The following is a 21,213-nucleotide window of genomic DNA, read 5'->3' on the forward strand; positions in this document are numbered from 1 at the left end:
GGGAAATGAGCCCAGGTGTGGGGTGAGACCCCCACCTACAAAGAGGTGTTGGTCCCCAACGTCCCATAGGACTTAGTATTGGGGGGGGGGGTCGGAATGTGGTGGGGGGGGGGACATGTGGGACCACCTTGGTGGCACTATGGGGTGACAGCCCCTCCCCCCCCCCCGGTGACAGCCCCCCCCTCCCAGGCCCGCCTGCCCCACACCATCCAGGCCCCCCAAGCACTGCTGTGCCCCCTCCCATGGGGATGAGGACCCCCCCCCCCGAAGGGTTCTGTGGGGTGCAGGGAGGTGCCCCCAAGATGTGGGGCAGGGCTGCGTGGCAGCAACGTGGAGCATTTATTGCACATGGGACAACGTGTCCGACAGCAGCGGGGGGGGGAAAGGCAGCAAAGCGTTGGGGGGGGGAGGGGGTTGCAGACCCCATAATTCCCCCCCCCCCCAGTGCCCTCCCCATAGGCAAAGGAGGGGAAATGTCCCTGAGACGGAGTCCTCGGTCTGGGGGGGGGGCACCCCTGGGGACTGTCGTACCAAAAAGCCCCAAAAAAGTGGGGGGGGGTGTCCCAAAAGCTCCCCAAAGGGTAGGGGGTCCCAAACCCCCCCCCCAAAAAAAAGGAGATGGTCGCAAAAAGGAGGGGGGGGCTCCCGAACCCCAAAGGGTTGGGATCTCAGATAACCTCAAAAAAAGGGGAGGTCCCCAAATGGGTGGGGGTCTCGAATTCCAAAAGGGGGGGGACCCCAAAAGGGTGGGGGTCCTGGAACCCCAAAGTGGGGGGGCTCAAATTCCAAAAGGGGGGGGGACCCTGAACCCCAAAGGGTGGGGGTCCCAAATCCCGAAGTGGAAGGGTGGAGGTTTTGGGACCCCCAAGTGGGGATCCTAAATGCTAAAGGAGGACCCCAAAAGGGTGGGGGTCTCCAATTCCAAAAGGGGGGGGGGACCCTGAACCCCGAAGTGGGGGGGGGTCTCAAAGGGGTGGGGGGTCTTCGAACCTCAAAGTAGGGGGTAACAAATTCCAAAAACAGGGGTCCCAAAGTAGGGAATCCCAAAAAGGGTGGGGGTCACAAACCCCAAAGTGGGGGGGTCCCAAAAAGGGTGGGGGTCTCAAACCCCAAATGAGGACCCCAAAAGGGTGGGGGTCCTGCAACCCCAAAGTATGGGTGTCAAATCCCAAAAAGGGGGGGGGGGGGGATCCCAAACCCCAAAATGGGGATCCCAGAAGGGTGGGGATCTTGGATCCCAAACGGATTCCCCAAAAGACCGGGGGGAGGGGGGGGGGGGGGTCCCAACAGCCCCCCATAAGGGAGCAGATCCCCGAACCCCACAGCCTGGGGGTCCCACCCCACATCCCCCCCATCACAGCAGGTTCCTGTTGCGTTTTGGGATCACTTTGCGCACCGTGCGCCGCTCGGAAATGTTCCTTTTGACGCGGGGGGGTCCCGGGGGGGCCGTTTCGGGGCCCAGCGCAGGGCTGGAATGGGCCCTGGTGAGGGTGGGGGGCTCAGGAGGGACCCCCCCTTCCCAGCTCTCCAGGTCCCGCTCTGTGTTCAGCCACGTCTCCAGCAGCCTCACGTAGGTCTCGTAGCGCCGGCACTGCGGCCCCATAAAAGGAAACGGGGTTTTGGGGTCACCCCCTGCCACCCCCCCCCCCCCCCCCCCAAAAAAAAAAGCCCTATAGATGTGTGGGGTCCCGTATCTTCTCACTTCACTCCACTCCCCATCCCAACACCTCGCATCTTTCCCCTGGATCCTAGGATGCCCCTGAGCCGGTACCCCAAATGCAGACCCCAAACCTGCCCCTAAAACATCCCACATCTGCCCCCTCCCAACCCCAAACCTGCCCCCAGACCCCCAAACATCCCAAACCTGCCCCCCCCCCCCAAATCTGCCCCCAGACCCCAAAACATCCCACATCTGCCCCCAGACCCCCACACACTCCACATCTGCCCCCTCCCAACCCCAAACCTGCCCCCAGACCCCAAAACATCCCACATCTGCTCCCTCCTGATCCCAAACCTGCCCCCAGACCCCAAAACATCCCAAACCTGCCCCCCCAACCCCACATCTGCCCCCAAACCCCCAAATACCCCACATCTGCTCCCTCCCGAACCCAAACCTGCCCCCAGACCCCCATACACCCCACATCTGCCCCCCTCCCAACCCCAAATCTGCCCCCAGACCCCAAAACATCCCACATCTGCCCCCGTGATCCCAAATCTGCCCCCAGACCGCAAAACATCCCACATCTGCCCCCCAGACCCCCACACACCCCACATCTGCCCCCGTGATCCCAAATCTGCCCCCAGACCCCAAAACATCCTACATCTGCCCCCGTGATCCCAAATCTGCCCCCAGACCCCCAAACATCCCACATCTGCCCCCGTGATCCCAAATCTGCCCCCAGACCCCAAAACATCCTACATCTGCCCCCGTGATCCCAAATCTGCCCCCAGACCCCAAAACATCCTACATCTGCCCCCGTGATCCCAAATCTGCACCCAGGCCCTAAAACATCCCAAATCTGCCCCCAGACCCCCACACACCCCACATCTGCCCCCGTGATCCCAAATCTGCCCCCAGACCCCAAAACATCCCACATCTGCCCCCATGATCCCAAATCTGCACTCAGGCCCTAAAACATCCCACATTTGCCCCCCTCCCAACCCCAAACCTGCCCCCACACCCCAAAACATCCCACATCTGCCCCCCAAACATCCCACATCTGCCCCTCCCAACCCCAAACCTGCCCCAGACACCCAAACATCCCAAACCTGCCCCCCCAACCCCAAATCTGCCCCCAGACCCCAAAACATCCCACATCTGCCCCCCAGACCCCCACACACCCCACATCTGCCCACGTGATCCCAAATCTGCCCCCAGACCCCAAAACATCCCACATCTGCCCCCGTGATCCCAAATCTGCCCCCAGACCCCAAAACATCCCACATCTGCCCCCGTGATCCCAAATCTGCACTCAGGCCCTAAAACATCCCACATTTGCCCCCCTCCCAACCCCAAACCTGCCCCCACACCCCAAAACATCCCACATCTGCTCCCTCCTGATCCCAAACCTGCCCCCAGACCCCAAAACATCCCAAACCTGCCCCCCAACCCCACATCTGCCCCCAAACCCCCAAATACCCCACATCTGCCCCCTCCTGACCGCAAACCTGCCCCCAGACCCCAAACACCCCACATCTATCCCCTGCTGACCCCAAACCTGCCCCCAAACCATCCCACATTTGCCCCCCCAGACCCCAAACCTTCTCCTTCTGACCCCAAAATGCCCCCCCAGTCCCCTCGCCCCCCAAATCTCCTCCCTCTGACCCCAAACTTGGTTCCTTTGCCCTATATCTGCTCCCCAAGCACCCCAAATCTGGTCCTTTAAACCCCATATCCGTCTCCCGAGACCCCTGAGCACCCCAAAAGCAGTTCCCCTGACCCCATATGTTCCCCTCAAGACCCCCAAGGACCCCAAATGTGGACCCTCTGACCCCATATCTGCCCCCCAAGACCCCAAGCACCCCAAATGCACTTCTTTAACCCCATATGTGCCCCACAAGACTCCCAGGTGCCCCACAGGCAGCTCTTGACCCCATAAGTGGTCTCCCATAAGTGCCCTCTGAGCGCCCCAAACATGGATCCCTTGATCCCAAATGTTCCCCTCAAGACCCCCAAGGACCCTAAATGTGGACCCTCTGGCCTCGTATCTCCCTCCAAGACCCCAAAGTGCCCCCAGTGCAGTTCTTTGACCCCATATCTGCCCCCCAAGGACCCCAAATGTGGTCCCTCTGGCCTCATATCTCTCCCCAAGACCCCATAAGTGCCCCCATTGCACTTCCTTTGACCCCATATCTGCCCCTAAAACCCCCAAGAACCCTAAATGTGGTCCCTCTGGCCTCATATCTTCCCCCAAGACCCCTAAGTGCCCCCAGTGCAGTTCTTTGACCCCATATCCGCCCCCTAAGCCCCCAAGCACCCCAAAGGCAGCTCTTGACCCCATAAATGCCCCCTGGGCGTCCCAAACATGGTTCCTTTGACCCCATATCTGCCCCCCAAGGACCCCAAATGTGGACCCTCTGGCCTCGTATCTCACCCCAAGACCCCATAAGTGCCCTCAATGTAGTTCCTTTGACCCCATATCCGTCCCCGAAGACCCCCAAGCACCCCAAAGGCAGCTCCTTTGACCCCACAAGTGCCCCGAGAGTCCCAAACATGGTTCCTTTGACCCATATCTGCCCCCCAAAACCCCAAAGAACCCTAAATGTGGACCCTTTGACCTCATATCTCCCCAGAAGACCCCATAAGTGCCCCCAATGCAGTTCTTTGACCCCATATCTGCCCCCAAAGACCCCCAAGCACCCCAAAGGCAGCTCTTGACCCCATAAATGTCCCCTGGGTACCCTAAACATGGTTCCTTTGACCCCATATCTGCCCCCCAAGATCCCCAAGAACTCTAAATGTGGTCCCTCTGGCCTCGTATCTCACCCCAAGACCCTGTAAGTGCCCCCAGTGCTGTTATTTGACCCCATATCCGCCCCCTAAGCCCCCAAGCACCCCAAAGGCAGCTCCTTTGACCCCACAAGTGCCCCGAGAGTCCCAAACATGGTTCCTTTGACCCCATATCTGCCCCCAAGAACCCTAAATGTGCTCCCTCTGGCCTCATATCTCCCCAGAAGACCCCATAAGTGCCCCCAATGCAGTTCTTTGACCCCATATCCGCCCCCAAAGACCCCCAAGCATCCCAAAGGCAGCTCCTTTGACCCCACAAGTGCCCCAAGAGTCCCAAACATGGTTCCTTTGACCCCATATCTGCCCCCCAAGGACCCCAAATGTGGTCCCTCTGGCCTCGTATCTCACCCCAAGACCCCATAAGAGCCCTCAATGCAGTTCCTTTGACCCCATATCCGCCCCCTAAGCCCCCAAGCACCCCAAAGGCAGCTCCTTTGACCCCACAAGTGCCCCGAGAGTCCCAAACATGGTTCCTTTGACCCCATATCTGCCCCCCAAGGACCCTAAATGTGGATCTTCTGGCCTCGTATCTCACCCCAAGACCCCATAAGTGCCCCCAATGCAGTTCTTTGACCCCATATCCGCCCCCTAAGCCCCCAAGCACCCCAAAGGCAGCTCGTCTGACCCCACAAGTGCCCCAAGAGTCCCCGTCACCCCGCAGACCCCCCCCCACCTCGTACACCAGGTGCTCCCTGTGCAGCCGCTGCTCCTCCAGCTCCCGACCCCGGCTGCGTTTCTCCGGAAGGTTCCTCTGCAGCTCCAGCAGCTCCTGCTCCGCTCGCTCCATCCACGCCTCGTGTGCGCGCTGCTGCTCCTCCTGCGGGGTGACCCCATATTGGCCCCATAGAGTCCCCATAGAGTCCACATAGAGTCCACATAGAGTCCACATAGAGTCCCCATATTGGCCCCATAGAGCCCCCATAGAGTCCCCATATTGGCCCCATGGAGTCCACATAGAGTCCCCATATTGGCCCCATAGAGCCCCCATAGAGTCCCCATATTGGCCCCATAGAGTCCCCATATTGGCCCCATGGAGTCCACATAGAGTCCCCATATTGGCCCCATAGAGCCCCCATAGAGTCCCCATATTGGCCCCATAGAGCCCCCATAGAGTCCCCATATTGGCCCCATGGAGTCCCCATAGAGTCCCCATATTGGCCCCATAGAGTCCCCATAGAGTCCCCATATTGGCCCCATGGAGTCCACATAGAGTCCCCATATTGGCCCCATAGAGCCCCCATAGAGTCCCCATATTGGCCCCATAGAGCCCCCATAGAGTCCCCATATTGGCCCCATAGAGCCCCCATAAAGTCCCCATATTGGCCCCATGGAGTCCACATAGAGTCCCCATATTGGCCCCATAGAGCCCCCATAGAGTCCCCATATTGGCCCCATAGAGCCCCCATAGAGTCCCCATATTGGCCCCATAGAGCCCCCATAGAGTCCCCATATTGGCCCCATAGAGCCCCCATAGAGTCCCCATATTGGCCCCATAGAGTCCCCATAGAGTCCCCATATTGGCCCCATAGAGCCCCCATAGAGTCCCCATATTGGCCCCATGGAGTCCACATAGAGTCCCCATATTGGCCCCATAGAGCCCCCATAGAGTCCCCATATTGGCCCCATAGAGCCCCCATAGAGTCCCCATATTGGCCCCATGGAGTCCACATAGAGTCCCCATATTGGCCCCATGGAGTCCCCATAGAGTCCCCATATTGGCCCCATAGAGTCCCCATAGAGTCCCCATATTGGCCCCATGGAGTCCACATAGAGTCCCCATATTGGCCCCATGGAGTCCACATAGAGTCCCCATATTGGCCCCATAGAGTCCCCATAGAGTCTCCATATTGGCCCCATAGAGCCCCCATAGAGTCCCCATATTGGCCCCATGGAGTCCACATAGAGTCCCCATATTGGCCCCATAGAGCCCCCATAGAGTCCCCATATTGGCCCCATAGAGTCCCCATAATGTCCCCATAGAGTCCCCATATTGGCCCCATAGAGTCCCCGTAGAGTCCCCATATTGGCCCCATGGAGTCCCCAAAGCGTCCCCACAGAGTCCCCATGGTATCACCATAGAGCCCCCATAGAGCCCCCATATTGGCCCCATAGAGTCCCCATAGAGTCCCCATATTGGCCCCATAGAGTCCCCATAGAGTCCCCATATTGGCCCCATGGAGTCCCCATATTGGCCCCATGGAGTCCCCAAAGCGTCCCCATAGAGTCCCCATGGTTGTCTACATGGTGGCCCCATAGAGTCCCCAAAGTGTCCCATAGAGTCCCCATGGTTGTCTACATGGTGGCCCCATAGAGCCCCCATAGAGCCCCCATAGTGTCCCCATAGAGTCCCCATATTGGCCCCATAGAGTCCCCAAAGAGTCCCCATGGTTGTCTACGTGGTGGCCCCATAGAGCCCCCATAGAGCCCCCATAGTGTCCCCATAGAGTCCCCAAAGTGTCCCCATATTGGCCCCACAGCATCCGCATAGAGTCCCCAGAGCGTCCCCACAGAGTTCCCATAGTGGCCCCATGGAGTCCCCAAAGCGTCCCCATAGAGTCCCCATGGTTGTCTACATGGTAGCCCCATAGAGCCCGCATAGTGTCCCCAAAGCATCCCCATATTGGCCCCATAGCATCCGCATAGAGTCCCCATAGTGTCCCCATAGAGTCCCCAAAGTGTCCCCATAGAGTCCCCATGGTTGTATACATGGTGGCCCCATAGAGCCCGCATAGTGTCCCCATATTGGCCCCATAGAGTCCCCAGAGTGTCCCCATATTGGCCCCACAGCATCCGCATAGAGTCCCCAAAGCATCCCCATAGAGTCCCCATGGTTGTATACATGGTGGCCCCATAGAGCCCCCATAGAGCCCCCATAGTGTCCCCATAGAGTCCCCATATTGGCCCCATGGAGTCCCCAAAGCGTCCCCATATTGGCCCCATAGCATCCGCATAGAGTCCCCAAAGTGTCCCCATAGAGTCCCCATGGTTGTATACATGGTGGCCCCATAGAGCCCCCATAGTGTCCCCATAGAGTCCCCATATTGGCCCCATGGAGTCCCCAAAGCATCCCCATAGTGTCCCCATGGTTGTCTACATGGTGCCCCATAGAGTCCCCATAGAGTCCCCATAGTGTCCCTATTGAGTCCCCATGATTGTCTACATGGTGGCCCCATAGTGTCCCCACGGTGTCCCCATAGTGTCCCCATGGTTGTCTACATGGTGTCCCCATGGAGTCCCCATAGAGCCCCCATAGAGTCCTCCCAGTGTCCCCACGACGCCCCTTGTTGCCCCCTTGTCGTCCCCCCGCGGCCCCTCCCCACTCACAGGCGAGCAGCGGCTGGGCGCAGCAGGCAGGATGGGCCGCGCCAAGCGGCGCTGGGAGCCGACGGCGGCGGGAAACGGCGGCGAGGAGAGGAGGGCGGCCGCCAGGTTGAGGCGGGAGATCCAGGCCGTCATGTCCGCCTCGCTCCTGGGGGCGGCACGGCTCAGCGCCCGCGGCCCCACGCCCGCCATCTTGTGCCCCACCTTGCCCCGTGGCGGCCATTTTGCCTACTACCACCTTGCCCCCATGGCGGCCATCTTGCCCTACCACCTTGCCTCATGGCGGCCATCTTGCCCACCACCACCTTGCCCCCATGGCGGCCATCTTGCCCCATTGCCATCTTGCCTCATGGCAGCCATCTTGCCCCACTGCCTACACGGTGTCCCCATAGAGTCTCCCCATCTTGCCCCATGGCGGCCATCTTGCCCCACTGCCTACACAGTGTCCCCATAGAGTCTCCCCATCTTGCCCCATGGTGGCCATCTTGCCCCACGGCGGCCATCTTGCCCTACTGCCTTACACGGTGTCCCCATAGAGTCCCCCCATCTTGCCCCATAGTGGCCATCTTGTCTCAGCAACATCTTCCCCCATGGCAGCCATCTTGCCCCATGGCGGCCATCTTGCCCCATGGTGGCCATCTTGCCTCACTGCCATCTTGCCCCATGACAGCCATCTTGCCCCACTGCCATCTTGCCTCATGGTGGCCATCTTGCCCCATGACAGCCATCTTGCCCCACTGCCATCTTGCCCCATGGTGGCCATCTTGCCCCATGACAGCCATCTTGCCCCACTGCCATCTTGCCCCCATGCCGGCCATCTTGCCCCACTGCCATCTTGCCTCATGGTGGCCATCTTGCCCTACCACCATCTTGCCCCACAGCAGCCGTCTTGCCCCACTGCCTACACGGTGTCCCCATAGAGTCCCCCCATCTTGCTCCATGGTGGCCATCTTGCCTCAGCAAACATCTTCCCCTATGGCAGCCATCTTGCCCTATGGTGGCCATCTTGCCCCACTGCCATCTTGCCCTACCACCACCTTGCTCCCATGGAAGCCATCTTGCCCCACTGCCATCTTGCCCCCAGGGCAGCCATCTGCCCCACTGCAGCCATTTTGCCCTACCACCACCTTGCCCACTTGGCAGCTATCTTGCCCCCATGGCAGCTATCTTGCCCTACCGCCATCTTGCCCCATAGCAGCCGTCTTGCCCTACTACCACCTTGTCCCTTTGTAAGCCAACTTGCCCCATGGTGGCCATCTTGCCCCACCATCATCTTACCCCCATGGCAGCCATCTTGCCCCCCACCTCCTCACCCACTTGGCAGCCATCTTGCCCTACCACCATCTCGCCCTCCACCACCTTGCCCCCTTGGCAGCCATCTTGCCCTACCGCCATCTTGCCCCATAGCAGCCATCTTGCCCTACTACCACCTTGTCCCTTCGTAAGCCAACTTGCCCCATAGTGGCCATCTTGCCCCACCATCATCTTACCCCCGTGGCAGCCATCTTGCCCCATAGTGGCCATCTTGCCCCACCATCATCTTACCCCCGTGGCAGCCATCTTGCCCCATAGTGGCCATCTTGCCTCACTACCACCTTGTCCCTGTGGCAGCCATCTTGCCCCCCCACCTCCTCACCCACTTGGCAGCCATCTTGTCCTACTACCATCTCGCCCTCCACCACCTTGCCCCCTTGACAGCCATCTTGCCCTACTACCACCTTGTCCCTTTGTAAGCCAACTTGCCCCATAGTGGCCATCTTGCCCCATCATCATCTTACCCCCATGGCAGCCATCTTGCCCCATAATGGCCATCTTGCCTCACTACCACCTTGTCCCTGTGGCAGCCATCTTGCCCCCCACCTCCTCACCCACTTGGCAGCCATCTTGTCCTACCACCATCTCGCCCTCCACCACCTTGCCCCCTTGGCAGCCATCTTGCCCTACTACCACCTTGTCCCTTTGTAAGCCAACTTGCCCCATAGTGGCCATCTTGCCCCACCATCATCTTACCCCCATGGCAGCCATCTCGCCCCATAATGGCCATCTTGCCTCACTACCACCTTGTCCCTGTGGCAGCCATCTTGCCCCCCCACTTCCTCACCCACTTGGCAGCCATCTTGCCCTACCACCATCTCGCCCTCCACCACCTTGCCCCCTTGGCGGCCATCTTGCCCTATGGCGGCCACCTTGTCCTTATGGCAGCCACCTCACCCCACGGCCCCGCTGCAGGGCAGACTCACGAGGCCTGGAAGAGCAGGACGCGGCGGTCGGCCGTCTGCAGGCGGAAGACGTGTGGCCGCTTGGTGTACTTGCTGGCTCTCTCAGCCAACGCATGATGGATGCCCAGGGGCTCCTCGGCCTCGGCTGTGGGGTCGGGGCCACGTTGCGCAGAGCCGGCTTTGAGGAAGTAGAGCAGCGTGCCCCTCAGCACGGTGTGGAAGGACTTCCAGCCCCTCCGGCCCCACGGCGCTGTGGGGAGAAGGAGAGGGGTTGGGTTCCCAAGGATCCCCCATTTTCCCCTTGGTTCTACAGAACACCTCCATTTCGCCGCCCAGGCCCATAAACAAACACCCCAAATTTGATTCCTTTCATCCAAATCTGCCCCCAGACCCCAAACACCCCAAACCTGCTCCGTTTGGACCCCAAACCTGCTCCACAGACCCCACAACACCCCAAATCCCCAATGTTTCCTCCCCCAAAGCCCCCAAAACACCCCAAATCTAGGTCCCTGAACAACCCAAACCTGATCCCTTTGACCCAAATGTGCCCCCAGACCTCAAACACCCCAAACCTGCTCTCCTTGGACCCCAAACCTGCTCCTCAGACCCCAGAACGCCCCAAGCCTGTTTCCTTCAGACCCCAACTTTTCCTCCCCCATACATCTCCAAAACACCCTAAATTTACCTCCCAGGCCCCCAAACAGCCCAAATCTGATTCCTTTCATCCAAATCTGCCCCCAGATCCCCAAACACCCCAAACCTGCTTCCCTCGGATCCCAAATCTGTTCCTCAGGCTCCTGAACACCCCAAACCTGCTGCCTTTGAACCCCTAATTTTCCTTCCCCATACACACCCAAAATACCCTAAATTTTCCCCCAGCTCCCCAAACACCTCAAACCTGCTCCCCTTGGTCCCCAAAGTTGCCCCTCTTGGACCCCAACTCTGCTCCTCAGACCCCAGAACACCCCAAACCTGCTCCCAACTTTTCTTCCCCCCATAACCCCCCAAAGTGTCCCCCAGACCCTTAAACAAACACCTCAAATCTGATTCCTTCCACCCAAATCTGCCCTCAGACCCCCAAACACCCCAAACCTGCTCCACAGACCCCACAACACCCCAAATCCCCAATGTTTCTTCCCCAAAGCCCCCAGAACACCCCAAATCTAGGTCCCTGAACAACCCAAACCTGATCCCTTTGACCCAAATGTGCCCCCAGACCTCAAACACCCCAAACCTGCTCTCCTTGGACCCCAAACCTGCTCCTCAGACCCCAGAACGCCCCAAGCCTGTTTCCTTCAGACCCCAACTTTTCCTCCCCCATACATCTCCAAAACACCCTAAATTTACCTCCCAGGCCCCCAAACACCCCAAATCTGATTCCTTCCACCCAAATCTGCCCTCAGACCCCCAAACACCCCAAACCTGCTCCCCTTGGACCCCAAACCTGTTCCTCACACCCCAGAACACCCCAAACCTGCTCCTCTCGGGCCCCAATCTTTCCTCCCCCTATACACCCCCAAACTGCCCCCCAAAACCCTTAAATCCCCAAACCTCCTCCCCTCCCCCTTACACCTTCCTCCCCCAGGCTCCAAAATTCACCCCTCGACCCCAAATCCACCCTCAGACTCCCACCCCATCACCTCCCCAGCCCCACATCCCCTCCCCCGACCCCAAATCCACCCTCAGACTCCCACCCCATCACCTCCCCCAGCCCCACATCCCCTCCCCGACCCCAAATCCACCCTCAGACTCCCACCCCATCACCTCCCCCAGCCCCACATCCCCTCCCCCGACCCCAAATCCACCCTCAGACTCCCACCCCATCACCTCCCCCAGCCCCACATCCCCTCCCCCGACCCCAAATCCACCCTCAGGCTCCCACCCCATCACCTCCCCCAGCCCCACATTCCCTCCCCCGACCCCAAATCCACCCTCAGACTCCCACCCCATCACCTCCCCCAGCCCCACATCCCCTCCCCCGACCCCAAACCCCGCGTCCCCCCCCAAACCCCCCCCCCTCAGCTCTCACCCTTCTTGCCCTCAGCCTCAGCCAACACCTTTCGTGCCAGCCAGCCCTGCCGAAACGTGGTGGCCCCATCCTGACGTGGCAGCTCCACCAGGGATGTGCTGCCCTTCCGGGGGGTTGGGGGGGTCGGGCCTTCCTCCTCCTCCTCCTCCTCCTCATCCCTGCTCGTAAGGTGGGAGCAGAGTCACGGCGCATCCCAATGGATGTCCCCAAACGTCCCCAACGTCCCCAGCTCACGGCCCGTACTCACGCCGCCCACTGCAGCTTCTCGCTGCGGATGGAGCTGTACAGAGCCTAAAGAGGATGGAAGAAGAAGATTTAAGTGGGATGGGGGGGGTCGTCGGGCCATAGGGTGCCCCCCACCCCAAATCGCGGTGCCCACCCCCATACCTTCAGCATCTCCTTGGGGAAATCCTGCCCGTCCATCATCCCGCTGAGGTTGGCCACGAATTCGGCGCTGCTCATGGCACGGCCCAGGCGCTGTGGGGTGGGGGTGTTAAAATGGGGGGTGGGCGTGCGTCTGTGTGTCTGTCTGTGTCTGTGTGTCTGTGTGTCCCCCCCCCCCCCCCGCATTGCTTAGGGACGCCCCAAAATATCACCATAGATGAAACACAGAGCGACTCACGGGGCCGTGCAGGTCTGTGTTCAGCAGCATGATGGCACAGGTCAGAGAGTGCACTGCATCTGGGGGGGGCACGGGGGGGGGGTTAAAATGGGGGGGGGGGCACAGGGTTAAAATGGAGGAAGGATAAAATGGAGGAGGAGGGAGCACAAGGTTAAAATGGAAGGGGGTTAAAATGATGGAGGGGGGGCACAGGGTTAAAATGAAGAATTAAAATGATGGGGGGGGCACAGGGTAGGGGTTAAAATGGAGGAGGGGGGCACAGGGTTAAAATGGAAGGGGGTTAAAATGATGGGGGGGCACAGGGTGGGGGTTAAAATGGAGGAGGGGGGCACAGGGTTAAAATGGAAGGGGGTTAAAATGGTGGGGGGGGCACAGGGTAGGGGTTAAAATGGAGGAGGGGGGCACAGGGTTAAAATGGAAAGGGGTTAAAATGATGGGGGGGGGCACAGGGTGGGGGTTAAAATGGAGGAGGGGGGGCACAGGGTTAAAATGGAAGGGGGTTAAAATGGTGGGGGGGGGCACAGGGTGGGGGTTAAAATGGAGGAGGGGGGCACAGGGTTAAAATGGAAGGGGGTTAAAATGGTGGGGGGGGGCACAGGGTTAAAATGGAGGAAGGATAAAATGAAGAAGGAGGGAGCACAAGGTTAAAATGGAAAGGGGTTAAAATGATGGGGGGGGCACAGGGTGGGGGTTAAAATGGAGGAGGGGGGCACAGGGTTAAAATGGAAGGGAGTCAAAATGGAGAAGGGGGGGCACGGGGTGGGGGGTTAAAATGGAGAGGGGGGAACAGGGTTTAAAATGGAAGGGGGTTAAAATGGGGGGGGGGCACAAGGTTAAAATGGAAAGGGGTTAAAATGGAGGAGGGGGGCACAGGATTAAAATGGAAGGGAGTCAAAATGGAGAAGGGGGGGGCACGGGGTGGGGGGTTAAAATGGAGAGGGGGGAACAGGGTTAAAATGGAAGGAGATTAAAATGGAGATGGGGGACACAGGGTGGGGGTTAAAATGGAGGAGGGGGCACAGGGTTAAAATGGAGGAAGGATAAAATGGAGGAGGAGGGAGCACAAGGTTAAAATGGAAAGGGGTTAAAATAATGGGGGGGGGCACAGGGTGGGGGGTTTAAAATGGAGGAGGGGGCACAGGGTTAAAATGAAAGGGGAGCACAGGATGAGGGGGTTAAAATGGAAGGGGGTTAAAATGATGGGGGGGCACGGGGGGGGGTTTAAAATGGAAGAGGGCACACAGGGTTAAAATGGAAGAGGGTTAAAATAGGGGGGGCACAGGGTGGGGGGTTAAAATGGAGAGGGGGGGCACAGGGTGGGGGTTAAAATGGAGGAGGGGGCACAGGGTCAAAATGGAGGAGGATTAAAATGAGGGGGGGCACAGGGTGGGGCGTTAAAATGAAGAAGGAAGAAGAAAAAGGTGGAGGTTAAAATGATGGAAAAAACAAAACAGGGTTAAAATGGAGGGCACTTAAAATTGAGAAGAGGGGCCACGGGGGGGGGCTGCCCTCCCCCCCCACCCCCCAATCCCAAAACCCCATAAGGAGACGCCGTGCCCATCGCCGTGGGGCCGTCATGGAGCCATAGGGGGCCGGATGGGCTGGGCCCCACGTGGGGAAACTGAGGCACGGGAAGGGGGGGGGGTGGGGGGTCCTGGAGTTGGGGGGGGTGGGGGGTCCTGGAGTTGGGGGGGGGGTCCTCACCTGGGGAGGGGAAAGCGTTGGGGTTGCAGTGGTGGAAACGCCGGGAGAAGTGGCCCAGGATGCGCTCCCGTTCCTGAGTCTCACCCGTCAGCATCAGAGCCTGCAGGAAGGTCCTGGGGGGGGGGAAAAAGGGGGCAGGGGGTGGAGGGAGGGGTTGTGCTGGGGTCTTTGTAACCCTACGCTGGGATCCCCCCACATCTGCAGCCCCGCACGCTGACGGAGCCCAAATCTGAGCCCCCCAGACCCCAAACCAGATGCTAAAGTTGTGTCCCCGCCCCAGAACCCCAAAAGGTCCCAAAACCCCAAACACCCCAAATCCGCTCCCCGGCCCCCAAACCACTACAAATCTGATCCCCTCGAACCCCAAATCCGCTCCCCAAACCACCCCAAACCTGCCCCCCCCCACCCCAACCCCAAAAGAACCCACACCCCCCTGACCCCCAAACCCCACAAACCCCCCACCCACCACCCCAGCAGCCCCCAGATCCCCCCCAACCCACACGCACCCCAAAGCCCCCCCACCTCACCCCCACCCCACCTTCCTCCCCATCAGCCTCACTGGGGGATCCCGTGGGGGTCTGTACTCCCCCCCCCTGCCCCCCAGCCCCCCAAACCCCAGCCCCCCACTCTCCAGTCCCCCAGCCCCCCACCCCCAGCCCCCCATACCGCAGCGCCCGGTCCAACGTCTGCCCTTCAAACTGGAAGAACTCCAGGTACTCCTGGGCCACCATGCTGCTGAATGCATTGCTGGGGGGGGGCACAATAGAAAGCTTGGGGGGGTCACAGCCACAGGACCGCCCCCTCCCCCCCCCCCCCCCAGGGACCCCCACCCTTACTTCTTCCGTAGGAATGCGGCCACTTGGGATTTCTTGAAGCCATCGAGGTGGAAAAGACGAGCGGCCAAACGTTGAGCATCTTCACGGCCCCCCGGCCCCCCCGGCGGGCACCTGGGGGTACATGGGGTTGGGGGGGTCAAAGGGGGGCCTTTGGGGATTGGGGGGTTTTTATGGAGGTGAGTGGGGAACGGGGGATGGGCAGACGGATGGGTGGGGGTATATGGGGTGGGTGGGGGGCGTGGGGAGGGCAAATGGGGGTTGGGGGTCTGGGGGGGGGCAGATGGGGGTCTAAGGGGGATAGATGGACAGAATGGGGTCTGTAGGGACGGATAGGAGGCTGGGGGGTGGATGGATGGATAGATGGGGGTCTGGGGGGCAGGTGGGGGTCTGGGGGAGCAGATGGGGGGTTTGAGGGGGGGTCTTTGGGGGTCTAAGAGGGATAGATGGACAGAATGGGGTCTGTAGGGACGGACAGGAGGCCGGGGGGTGGACGGATGGACAGATGGGGGTCTGGGGGGCAGGTGGGGGTGTGGGGACATGGATGGGGGTCTGAGGTGGACAGACAGACAGCATGGAGTCTGTGGGGACAGCCAGGGGTCTGGGGGGGGGGGATGGACAGATAGATGGGGGTCTGGGGGCAGATGAGGGTTTAGGGGGGATGGGTGTGGGTCTGGGGGGGACAGAGAGAAAGGACGGAGTCTGTGGGGTCAGATAAGGGTTGGGGGGGACAGAGGGACAGAATGGGGGTGTGGGGGTGTGAGTGGGAGTCAGAGGGTGCAGGTGAGGGTCTGGGGGGGGATGAGGAATAGGGGGGACAGACAGACAGACAGAGAGGGGGTCTATGGGGGTTGTGGGGGGATCTGAGGGGGCAGATGGGGGTTTAGGGGGATGGATGGACAGACAGAGAAGGGTCTGGGGGCGTGGAAGGAGAATGGGGGGGGGGCACGTGGACAGAATGGGGTCTGAAGGGACAGACAGAGGGCCGGGGGGGCAGATGGGGGGCAGATGGGGGTCTTGAGGCATGGATAGGGGGTGGATGGATGGACTCCATGGGGGCACAGGGGCAGCTGGGGGTCTTGGGGGGGGGGGGAGACAGGAATAAAGGTGTTTGCAGGGATGGAGGGAGACACAGACAGACAGATGGACACCAGTCTATGGGGACAGAGGGGTACGAGAGGGCCTCCCCCAACAAATAGGGGTGCAGCGCGGGGGTCCCTCACCTATGGGTGCCAGCGGGGGGGTCCGGCGGGGGCTCCTGGCCGCTCTCAGGGGGCAGCTCCTCCGTGTTGGGGTATGGGGACGTGGGGGGGGGGGTGGGGAGCTGTGTGGGAGGAGCCCCCCGAAGCCCCCCAGCACCCCCCAGCCCTGGAGGTCCCAGTGGCAGCTGGGCAGAGGTTGGGAAGGGTGTGGGGGGGGTCTGGGGGCTGCGGGGGGGCAGCTGTTGCCCCCTTGGGGCAAATTTGAGGAGGGAGAGGAGAGGATAACGGGGGAGTTGTGGGGCTGCTGCCCCCCTCCCTGGGGGTACGGGGGGGTTGAGGGGGATGAATTTGGGGGGCTGGGGGGTTTCTGGTGCCCCCCTCCCTGCAGGTGATGGGGGGATATTTGGGGGCTTTGGGGAGGTGAATTTGGGGAGGTGGGGGACTTCTGAGGGTGATATGGGGCAGTTGGGTGGGAGAGGCTGAGAGGTTCCGGGTCTCCCCCCCCAGGTGCCAAATCTTTGGGGTGCTCAGGGCTGGGGGGGGGCGAGTCCCCTCCTCTTGGGAGTCTGGGGGGGTCCAGGTGCCCCCCAGCCGGGGTCGAATCCAGGGGGCCAGAGAGCGCCAGGCCTGAGGAGGGGGAGAAAACATGGGGTGTGTGTGGGGGGGGGGAGGCATCCATCAACATCAGCCCCCAAAATCTGCGATATCCCCCCATATATCAGTGCCTCCCCCCCCCCAAAAAAAAAAAGGGGCTGGGGTCCCACACTCACCTCGCTCAGCCACACTGTCCTCATCACTGTCCCTTCCTGTGGACACTGTGACCTGCAGGGGGACAGCGGGGTGGGCACACTGCTATCGGGGGGGGGGGGGGGGAAGTTTTGGGGTGCCCCCACCCCACGTACCTCCTGGGTGCCCCCCATGGTGGGGGCTGCCGCGATGTCCCCCTCAGTGATCTGCAGGTGTGGTTTGTAGAGCCCACAGAAGAGAGGGTTGGTGTGGAAGTGGGGCTCCTCTTCCTCCACGTCCTCCTCTTCCTCACCATCCTCCTCCTCATCATCTTCATCCCCCTCCTCCTCCTCCTCCTCCTCCTCTTCTTCCTCCTCCTCCTTTTGCTCGCTCCATTTGGGGGCCCCGTCTATGGGTGTGGGTCTTGGGGAGGTGGGATCACCCATGGGTGTGGGTTTGGGGGTGATGGGATCACCCATGGGTGTGGGTTTGGGGGTGATGGGATCACCCATGGGTGTGGGTTTGGGGGTGGTGGGATCACCCATGGGTGTGGGATTGGGGGAGGTGGGAGCACCCATAGGTGTGGGTTTGGGGATGGTGGGAGCACCCATGGGTATGGGATTGGGGGAGGTGGGAGCACCCATAGGTGTGGGTTTGGGGATGGTGGGAGCACCCATGGGTATGGGATTGGGGGAGGTGGGAGCACCCATAGGTGTGGGTTTGGGGATGGTGGGAGCACCCATGGGTATGGGATTGGGGGAGGTGGGAGCACCCATAGGTGTGGGTTTGGGGGAGGTGGGAGCACCCATGGGTATGGGATTGGGGGAGGTGGGAGCACCCATGGGTGTGGGATTGGGGGAGGTGGGAGCACCCATGGGTGTGGGATTGGGGGAGGTGGTCTCATCTATAGGAACTCGTCCCCATAAGGGGTTTGAGCCATGGGTATGGATTTGGGAAAGGTGGTCCCACCCGTAGGTGTGGGAGGTGTCTGGGGGAGGTGGTCCCACCCGTAGGTGTGGGTCTGGGGGAGGTGGTCCCATCCAGAGGAACTCGTCCCCACATGGTGGTCCCACCCACGTGCGTGGGATCGGCTGAGGTGGTCCCAAAGGTGGTCCCAAAGGATTTGGGTGAGAGGATCCCATAGGTGGGCACGTGCTGGGGGGGTGGGATGCTCCCACCCGGGGGGGACATGGGGGAGATGGTCTCAGCCATGGAGCTCCAGCTCTGGGGTTCCATCAGGGTGCTCCCATCCACGGGCACGGACTGGGGCGAGGTGATCCCATAAGCACCCTCTGAGGTTCTCCCACAGGCGGGGATGGGTTCTGACGAGGTGATCCCACGGGTGCTGACGTCCTTTGGGGTGGTTCTCCCATATATGGATTGGGGTGAGATCCCATAAGCACCCGCATCCTCCACTGAGGTTCTCCCACACGTGGGGCTGGGTTCTGTTGAGGTGGTCCCATGGGTGCTCGCATCCTCTGGGGAGGTTCTCCCATAGGTGGGGATGGATTGGGGTGAAATCCCATAGGTGTCCCCATCCTGCAGCGAGGTTCTCCCATAGGTGGAGATGGATTCAGTTGAGGCGGTCCCACGGGTGCTCGGATCCTTTGGGGTGGTGTTCCCATACGCGGGGATGGGTTGGGGTGAGATCCCATAAATATCCCCGTCCTGCAGCAAGCTTCTCCCATAGGTGGAGATGGATTCAGTTGAGGCGGTCCCACGGGTGCTCACATCCTTTGGGGCGGCTCTCCCATACGTGGGGATGGATTGAGGTGCGACCCCGCAGGCATCCGCGTCGTCCACTGAGGTTCCCCCAAATGCGGGGATGGACTCTGATAAGGCGATCCCACAGGGGGCTGCATCCTCTGGGGAGGGGTTCCCATACGTGGGGATGGATTGGGGTGGGGTCCCGTAGGTGCCCACGTCCTCCATCGAGGTTCTCCCATAGGCGGGGATGGGTTCAGTTGAGGCGGTCCCACGTGAGGTGGTCCCATGGGTGGTCGCATCCTTTGGGGAGGGGTTCCCACACCCAGGGATGGATTGGGGTGGGGTCCCACGGGTGCCGGTGTCCTCCATTGAGGTTCTCCCACACGTGGGGCTGGGTTCTGTTGAGGCGGTCCCATGGGTGCTCGCATCCTCTGGGGAGGTTCTCCCATAGGCGGGGATGGATTGGGGTGAAATCCCATAGGTGTCCACATCCTGCAGCGAGGTTCTCCCATAGGAGGGGATGGATTGGGGTGAGGCGGTCCCACGTGAGGGGGTCCCATGGGTGGCCGCATCCTTTGGGGAAGTCTTCCCGTGCTCAGGGATGGGTTGGGGTGGGATCCCATCGGTGCCGGTGTCCTCCATTGAGGTTCTCCCATAGGTGGGCACGGATTCATAGGTGGTCCCATACACGGACGGGTGCTCTGTGGGGCTGGGTTCTGTTGAGGGCGGTCCCATGGGCGGTCGCATCCTTTGAGGAGGTTCTCCCATAGGTGGGGATGGATTGGGGTGAGGTGGTCCCACGTGAGGTGGTCCCATGGGTGGTCGCATCCTTTGCGGAGGAGCTCCCATACCCAGGGATGGATTGGGGTGGGGTCCCATGGGTGCCCACGTCCTCCATTGAGGTTCTCCCACAGGTGGGGATGGATTCAGCTGAGATCCCATAGGAGGTCGCATCCTTTGCAGAGCTTCTCCCGCACGTAGGGATGGATTCGGCTGCGCTGACCCCACATGAGCCGACCCCATAGGAGGTCGCATCCTTTGCAGAGCTTCTCCCACACGCGGGGATGGATTCGGCTGCGCTGACCCCAAATAATCCGACCCCACGGGCGGTGTGGGAGCTTGTCCCAAACACGGCGATGGATCCAGTCGGCCCGGTCCCATGGGCGGCCGCAAACTTTGGTGAACTTCTCCCATCCGTGGCGACGGATCGGGCCGAGACCCCGCAGGACCCCACAGCCCGCAACGAGACCCCGGACCCCCCGCTCCCCTCCACGTCCCCACATTGGGACCCGTCGTGGAGCCCATCCCCACCGCGCGTCCCCTCGATGGCGCCCTGCAGGTCCCACACACACATCTGGGCCTGCACCAGGCTGGCCCAAAAAACATCTGCGGGCGGTGGGTTGGGGGCTCCGGGGGTCCCCGCAGGCGATGCCGCGTCGGAGAAGACGATGGCGTCCTGTGCTGCGGGGATGGGGGGGCGGCCCCCGGGCTGCTCCATGGTGGCGCCGCTACGGCAGCCCCTCCGGCGGCGCCATGGCCGTGGGTCGGGCCTGGAGGGTGGGAGAGGAGAGCGATAAGGAAGGAAGGATGGAAGCTACGGGGCCGGCGCCCTATAGGGTGCGGGGAGCCCCATCGCGTGCCCCACGCCGTCACCGCGTCACCGCTCGGTGGCTTCCGGCCCCGCTGCTGGGGCAGGAAAGGGGGAGGGGAGGGAGGAAACCCAGCACCCCCCCTCTGCCCCATATTGCTCCCCATGCTGCGCCCCACACCCCGCCCCACATCTGTCCCATAGCAGCCGCCCAAAGGCGCTGTGAACCATGGGGCACACGTGTGTCACCCCCCCCCCCCCCCCAAATACACACACGGCGACCCCGCAGCCAGCCCTACACCCACGGGGGGGGGGAAGGGGGTGCCCAAAATGTGGGGCAGGGAAGCACTGCGCCCCCCAAGTGGGAGCTTCCGGGGTGCGGGGGGGGGGGAGGGGAGAGGGGGCTGGGGGTGTAAATCGCACGGGGGGGGGGGCGCGGACGTGTGGGGCCTTCCGGCGTGGGGTAGGTGGGTGTCCCCCCCAAAGCCACGGGGAAAGGGGGGAGCACAGGGGGGCAGCCGCGGGCGCTGTGGGGTGGGGGACTCCATCCAAGTAGCGGGCGGGGGTCCCATGCTGGGGGGCTTCGGAGCTCCCGCCCCCCTCCCCGCGCTCCCCCTCCCCTTACCGGCACCGCCGGCGCGCGCCGAGGGGCGTGGCCAAGCTAATCCCCTCCCCTTCCTCTCCCCGCCCATCGTAGGGGCGGAGCTTCGGCGGGACGGACCCATCCGGCCAATCAGGCAAGGCCGCGCCCT

The 21,213-nt window shown here is 61.4% G+C and overlaps 1 protein-coding gene across 1 annotated transcript; it reads right to left on the bottom strand.

Annotated features, from left to right (window-relative positions):
• Nucleotides 1-316: 316 nt before the first annotated feature.
• LOC146542844 (uncharacterized) lies at nucleotides 317-21,172 on the bottom strand. Its single transcript, XM_085242698.1, is given in 19 exon segments — nucleotides 317-1,591; nucleotides 5,184-5,327; nucleotides 7,835-7,979; nucleotides 10,072-10,300; nucleotides 12,080-12,237; nucleotides 12,327-12,370; nucleotides 12,467-12,556; nucleotides 12,702-12,760; nucleotides 14,406-14,518; nucleotides 15,072-15,152; nucleotides 15,242-15,352; nucleotides 16,462-16,730; nucleotides 16,733-17,067; nucleotides 17,211-17,262; nucleotides 17,343-18,125; nucleotides 18,164-18,321; nucleotides 18,474-19,173; nucleotides 19,547-20,423; nucleotides 21,087-21,172. Coding segments are annotated over 18 exon segments (4,533 nt in total). The 5' UTR covers nucleotides 20,372-20,423; nucleotides 21,087-21,172; the 3' UTR covers nucleotides 317-1,354.
• Nucleotides 21,173-21,213: the final 41 nt, after the last annotated feature.

Source organism: Meleagris gallopavo, chromosome 24 (genome assembly GCF_905368555.1).
Source record: "Meleagris gallopavo chromosome 24, MGAL_WU_HG_1.1, whole genome shotgun sequence".
Lineage (NCBI taxonomy): Eukaryota > Metazoa > Chordata > Aves > Galliformes > Phasianidae > Meleagris > Meleagris gallopavo.